The sequence below is a fragment of the Formica exsecta genome, unplaced genomic scaffold, assembly GCF_003651465.1.
Source record: "Formica exsecta isolate Colony F162 unplaced genomic scaffold, ASM365146v1 scaffold34, whole genome shotgun sequence".
Taxonomy (NCBI): Eukaryota; Metazoa; Arthropoda; class Insecta; order Hymenoptera; family Formicidae; genus Formica; species Formica exsecta.
In genome coordinates, this window is record NW_021850653.1 from 194,393 (window position 1) to 201,124 (window position 6,732).

Below are 6,732 nucleotides of genomic sequence, written 5' to 3' on the forward strand. Positions count from 1 at the left end.
TTCCGATGTCATATTTTATCAAATTCTGACAGAAAATTCTGCACAGTATTTTAGATGTTAGTCATGTTTACTCATGGATAGCTACTTTAATTTAGAATATCAATATTGAATTTGGATCAATTGTCGAAAAGAGATCGAAAATTGTTAGCAAACATTTATAGCGATATGGTGTAATTATTTAAATCGAATAAAGAAAGAAGCGGGGCGAAATGTTGATTGCGGAGGACAAAAATTAAATTAAACCGCAGAGATATATCTCTTCTGAGATATATTGATCGATTTCGTGTTGTACGAAGAAAATGCAAATTCTTGCTAAATTCCGAGGCGAGGTAAGTATCGTCATAGTTGAATAACGTAAGTATGCGATTTAACGGTACGTGTTGGTGCTTTACGCGGATAAAAGTAGATTCATCGACGTGTTGCATATCGAGAAGCGCGGTAGCAAATTATTTAAAAAATCTGAGAATCGTTATTGACGATTGCATAGGATAATCCATCCAGGGAGATAATAGCGGAGATAATTGCCGTAATGTTGAAAAAGCAGAATGCTCGATTTGGCAAAAATTGGATTAACGAAAAAAAATACAAAATTCTTCCTTTAAAAAAATGTCATATGTTCGAATATAGGGCATTGTGTTTTTCAATCAGAAAACAAACTATATATATTCTAATTCTTTGAAAACATTAAATTATAATTATAAATATATCCGCGTATTAAATCATCACGCATATTAAATCTGTTTGCTACGAATAAAATCAATTGCCAAGAAATCTGAAAATACGTTTATAATCCACGATATTTATAATCGATTTCATAATGAATAAAACTGTCAGATCATCCGCAATTAGAGTATGTAATCCGTTGGCGCAACTAACAATAAAATTCGAACATAAAAAATATGAGAAACTCCATTAAACCATATGTTTACAACACGATTGTCACTATGAATTTGCTACACTATGAATTTAGAGCGAGTAATGAGTTCTTGCGATATCAATTAAAAAACTAAGAGTAATAGAATATATTTCCAAACTGCAAAGTGGAAAAATAGAAAGGGTGCGAAAAAATTAAGGTAAATAATTTGTAGTTATTTTTATCGCAGTCGTAATATTTGAATAATGATTCAAGAAATAGCCAACACGCGCGGGCGCGCGCACTATCTCGATATCATATTAACACAATTTTAATAAAATGTTCTAGTTCTATTACTCTCAGTGCTTTGTTATTTCTTGACACACGGGTATACAACGCGTATACTTGCAAGCGCAATTGCATATCGCGCGTCAGCCAAGTTCTCGTTATTTGAAAATCTCGTCACGAAGCCGCGCCAAGTGCTTCATTTATTTCGCTACGACTCGTACCGCTCTATGCCATTTTCTTTCTCATTCTAATTCCTTCATAACGTCGCGGCGTGTGCAAACGAACGGCGTGTGCATTCGTGTATAGAGGTACGAAGAACATATATATGGACATGAAGACCCCCCACTTTGATCTACTCTCTCACTTGCAAAATTACATTCGCACGTGTAACGGATGCTTTGCCTATTTTTTCGCATTTCGTATTTCATTAACCGGATATTGCAGAAGCTCGCGATGATCCTCCTTCGTCAATCAGCTGATTGCTCGCGATCGTAATGTAATGATTTCCTGATAAAATTCTGTCTGCGTTTATAACGCGCAGAAAAATACCAGCGACATCAACATCAAAATATATTGAGAATGCGATGCAAATTTTCAAAACTTACTACTCATATATAATTGAATAATTTATTCCCGTACGATATTCACGAGATTTCATTTTTTGATATAATGCAGAAGTCCGATACGATGCGTCTCAATCGTCAACTAGAATCGGGAGTTCGTTCGACTTGTGAACGGGAAGCTCTGAAATCTCATTGTCAGATTAATATTAGACGCGCGATACCACCAAGCTCGTACTCGACTTATCGCGAATGCTAAAAGGATATAATGCTAAAAGTTTCGTAACGTCGTCGCACTTACGTGCCGCATTTTCTCCGCATTGTCCGCGCGCGTGTTAACCCATCGCCGCTGAATCGATTCTCCTCCTCGGCCGGCCACGTCGCGCTGGCGTGTGCCCAATCCAATTCCGAACGATCGTTTTACTCATTAACGAAACTTCGTGCATCGACATTGACGTCAACGCGCGAAAGTGTATTTTGCGTCATCTCGATCTTCCCCGAGATAAAAAGAGATGATCGTTCGCGCGTGGCTAATACAATCTTCGATCGTGTAATCGCGGCCACCGTTGCCATTAGCTTCCAATCGAGTAATCTTTATCGTCGACACGCTTCGTTAGCATCTGCGATGCTTATTAATTCGCCATCGATTTTCAGTACTTTTTATCGTGTCCTACATTGTGCGCTTCATTTTTCTGCCGATATAACGTTTATGTCGTCAAGATTGCTAATCACAATTATACTTGTGTTTCCCTTTTGCTTTACGCGAGCGGTTAACGCGAGTCTTTAAGTTCAAAGATGATAGTAAGATTTAGAGAAAGATTTAAATCTCACGACAACATCGACGATTACGCTCGCGTACACATTAAAAATCGCATTTACGAGGAAGCTGTTAGCGCGATTTAAACTGTTTACAGCTCTTGATAGCTCCTCGTTTCTTCCAATATTGATATTCTTATGCCAATAGTAACTAGAATATATCATTACTGAGGGGGATTCTCTTTCTTTCGTATACAATGATTCGAGATGGTTAGTATCTCTGTACGTTTGCACATTTATCTTAGAGAATTAAACATTTAATCTTCCAAGATAATGCAAATAATAATACATCGCGAATGAAATGCTATGCAAGGGAAACTGTAATAATCGGAAGTTGATCGCGTGCGGATGCAAAATTACTGCAATGGTGGATATATCCGATTTGCTTGCGTATATATATATATATAGGAATATTTCTCACGTGACAAGTGAATTTTTTTTTATCGCGAATATAAAGAAACTATATACCGTCTCCTCCAATTGGCCCGTCATCGGCGCGATCGATGAGAAAAACGTGTTTCATATATAAATTATCTCATAATTATTGTGTGTGTGTGTGTGTGTGTGTGTATATGTATGTTGTGTGTGACGACTAGTAATATAAATATGAATCGTACTCACGGGGAATACGCAGATCGTACTCTCTTTCTCTCTTCCTTTCTCTCTCATTCGTTCTCTTTCTCTCACTCACAACGAATAAAGAGGATAGAGACAAATAGTAGACAACGAACGATGCACGATATGACTCGTTTCACAGTACGGTACCTCTCTCTTGATTCATGTGTGTAATGCGAGGATAAACGGAATGGACGAGTGGAGGAGGGGCTATCGAAGGTTTGGAGGAAACATCGGAGGAGAGAAAGACGCTACGCTTGTGAGGCAGGGAACGGAGGGAAGGAGGGAACGTCGTTCGAAAAGACAACGAGAGACTATATGTACAAGGTAACTTCGGTACGGTGACATTTCCGATACTACTAGTTAATCATTAGGAATAAACTTTACACGTGGCTCTCTCTCTCTATAAACCGGATCATAAAGCTATCTCGAATGGATAAGGGGAACGGGAAGTGTGGGAAGGAAGGGGAGAGGGGAGGAGTAGGGAGATATGAAGGTACTAAAGGGACACACACACATATATATTATACAGCCGTTATTACGTTAATGAATCGATTGACCGGCTAAAAAAACAGATTTCTCCATGTAAAAAGTGATGCTGGCGTATGACGTCTACTACACACATACGTAACAACCGAGAATTATGTGTATCTATAATTTTTGAATGCTCAACGCGCCGGCGTATAAACGTCTCTTATCATTCGTATTTCCCGTTTCTCTTTTCCTTCTCTTTAGTTATTTCATCCGCGAAACGCAACAAAACATCCGAATTACCACGCGCCGTTTCGTATATCCTTTTTTTCTCTCTCCCTCTTTCTCTCTCTCTCTCTCTCTCTCTCTCTTCCTTTCTCTCTTGGATAACACATCCTTCCTACCAGTTTCGCTTACGCGATAAACTTCGTCCCGAAAATCTCCGTTTCGCGTTGTCGAAAGCTTCGATTACACGAGAATGCGCTCGCGCGCGCCGGCACACATATACATCCTTCTCTCTTTCTCGCCTTTCTCTCTCACGCTCTCTTACTCTCTCTCTCGAAAAAAGCGAATCACCAACGTGGTGACGACACCGACGACGAAGAAGCGCCGCGCCACTTTGGCCCGACGACGAGGCGCGACTACGACGACGTGTACACGACGTACGTATCCACCTTCTGTTACGAACAACTTGCCGAGCCGGCGCCGCGTTCAAAACTCGGCGAACTCCTTGGCGCACTTCTCCGTCAGCGAGATTCTCAGGGTTTCCTCCTCATAATCATCGAAATTGCTGGTGTCGCCTGGTCCCTTGCAGCGCGGTATGAAAGGCGCCTCTATTCGCTTCTGGAAGACGGCTATCCAGTCAGTGCTGGCGAACCACTTGTGGCCCTTGATGTCGTTCACGCCCGCTTTGAGATTGCCGTACCTCTTGGTAAGGTCAACCTGCAGCAGGTTGCGCAGCAGATCCTTCAGGTCGGAACCAAAGTGCGAGGGAAAGCGTGGCTTGCCGCTCACGATCTTCTCGTAGATTTGGATAGGTTGATCGGCGAAGAATGGAGGATATCCTGCGGCCATCTCGTAAACCAAAACGCCCAGCGCCCACCAATCCACCGCCTTGTTGTAGCCCTTGCTGAGGATAATCTCGGGCGCCAGATATTCTGGCGTGCCACACAGGGTCCACGTCCGACCCTGTACCCTCTTGGCGAAGCCAAAGTCGGTGACCTTGAGGTAACCTTGTGAGTCGATCAACAGATTCTCCGGCTTCAGATCCCGATAGATGAGATCGAGGTAGTGTAGGTACTCAAATGCGAGTACAATCTGAGCCGCGTAAAAACGCGAGTGCGGTTCAGAGAAGCGGCCGACCTTGCGCAGGTGGCTGAACATCTCGCCACCGGGCACATACTCCAGCACCATATACAGGTAAGAGTTATCCTTGAAGTGGAAGCGCAACGATACGAGAAACGGGAAACTGATCGCTTGCAGTATCCTCTTCTCGTTGAGCGTGTGCTCCACCTGCTTCAACTTGACGACCTTCTGCTTGTCGAGTATCTTCATGGCGTAATACTCCTTGGTGGGTTTGTGCTGGACGATCATCACGCGGCCAAACGAACCGGTGCCCAAAGTCTTGATGCGCTCAAAGTCGTCCAAAGCAGCGGTGTTGGTTGGATTCTTCTTCCATTTGTCCTCGAATTCTTTCTTCGCCTTATCGAGGAATTCCTTGACGCTCTCGGCGGCATCGACCTTCTTGTTAGCAGTCGCGGCATTGTTGCCCATTTTAGCCGCGCTGGTGCCCGAGCCTGCCAGGGCAGCTCTACGGGGCTCGAGATAATCCAGAGGACTGCTACGTCTTCGTCGGCGTACGTCCGTGTCCGCCGAGCCTGCCAGGGCTCTGCCGAGCTCCGGTTTCCTCAGAATTTTTGCCACCTTCTACCGCGGGCTGCTGGTGGCCAGATGTCGATTGGTCGCACCTCGGCAACTAGACGAAGAGCTTCGTGTCAACGGTAACGACGATAACGACGGATTCTCGCGTCGCGTTATGTCCTTGTACCCGAACCAAGTCCTTCGAGGAGACTTTCGCGAGGAACGCGACGACGACCTCGCGACACGCTGGAAATGAGACAGATCATACACGAAGAAGAAAGATAGAGGACAGGCCACGCACACTCGCGCGATTATCACACGGTACAAAAACGGGTTACACACACATACACGCAGGAGGAGAAGCGCGCGCGCGAGCGCGGCGCGAGAGGGCACCCTCCCGGCGCAACTCCAGAGTACGTTCTCTCTTTCTCTTACACTCTCCTACGTCTGCCTTCCCTGCTGTCGCCGACTATATTTCTCCCGGCGAATGTCACCACACTCCGCAAACGGTGCTCGCCCGTGAGTGAGAGGGGAAGGGGCGAGGGTGAGATTTCTCCTCCTCCGTCGTCCTTCGGCGAGAGGCTCCCGACACCCGGAGATTTGGCGCGTCGGAAAAAAAATGGGTCAGCAGCGATCCTCGTCCGCGACTCGCGCCATCTTCCCTGTCAATTGTACCAGTTAGTCGTCGTTGTCGTCCAGCACGGCTGCGAGGTGCCGTTTCTCTCTCTTTCCTTTTCTCTCGCACGCTCGTGCCGTTCTATCCCACCCGTTTCAATGTCCGTCTATTCTCGATCCGCTCCGTTTTTCGAGACTACTACTACTGTCTCAGTCTCCTATCCCGAGAAAAGTCACACAGCGCAAAACTCCGTTGATTGTCACTCACACGTACGGCAGAGCCCACTTGCGCGCCGCGTTTATCATCTGAAGGAACGAAATGCACACTGATTATATGTGAATCGCGATCTCGTTCTTGACGCGACAACAGCAGCCGTACGACACTTCGGGGACCACACGTTTCCACTTACCGTTGCTTCGTTCGTTCCTTCTCGCCAAGTCCTTGTTCCCCACGGCTACGTTCCTCCTCGCGACGAGAAACGAAGACAGTGACAGTGAGGATCTGGAGAGGAGAGAGGGACGATGTCGTCGGGCGAGGAAGCTACTCGCGGCGCGCACCTCGCTTCCTCGCGCCCCGGTCCCGGCCCCGGCCCCGGCACGGATGTAATCGAGCGCGTACGACGCGCACCAGCCGATGTCTCGGGGGTTTTTGCT

The 6,732-nt window shown here is 45.7% G+C and overlaps 1 protein-coding gene across 1 annotated transcript; it reads right to left on the minus strand.

Annotated features, from left to right (window-relative positions):
- Positions 1–1,574: 1,574 nt before the first annotated feature.
- LOC115238440 (cAMP-dependent protein kinase catalytic subunit 1) lies at positions 1,575–6,695 on the minus strand. Its single transcript, XM_029812283.1, has 2 exons — positions 6,489–6,695; positions 1,575–6,384 (listed from the first exon to the last, which is right to left on the minus strand). Exon 2 carries the CDS (start codon positions 5,374–5,376, stop codon positions 4,315–4,317), a length of 1,062 nt encoding a protein of 353 aa, XP_029668143.1. The 5' UTR covers positions 5,377–6,384; positions 6,489–6,695; the 3' UTR covers positions 1,575–4,314.
- Positions 6,696–6,732: the final 37 nt, after the last annotated feature.

What these genes read in the sequence shown, in the direction of transcription:
- LOC115238440 (XM_029812283.1), bottom strand. Translation starts at nt 5,376, where the DNA reads ATGGGCAACAATGCCGCGACTGCTAACAAGAAGGTCGATGCCGCCGAG.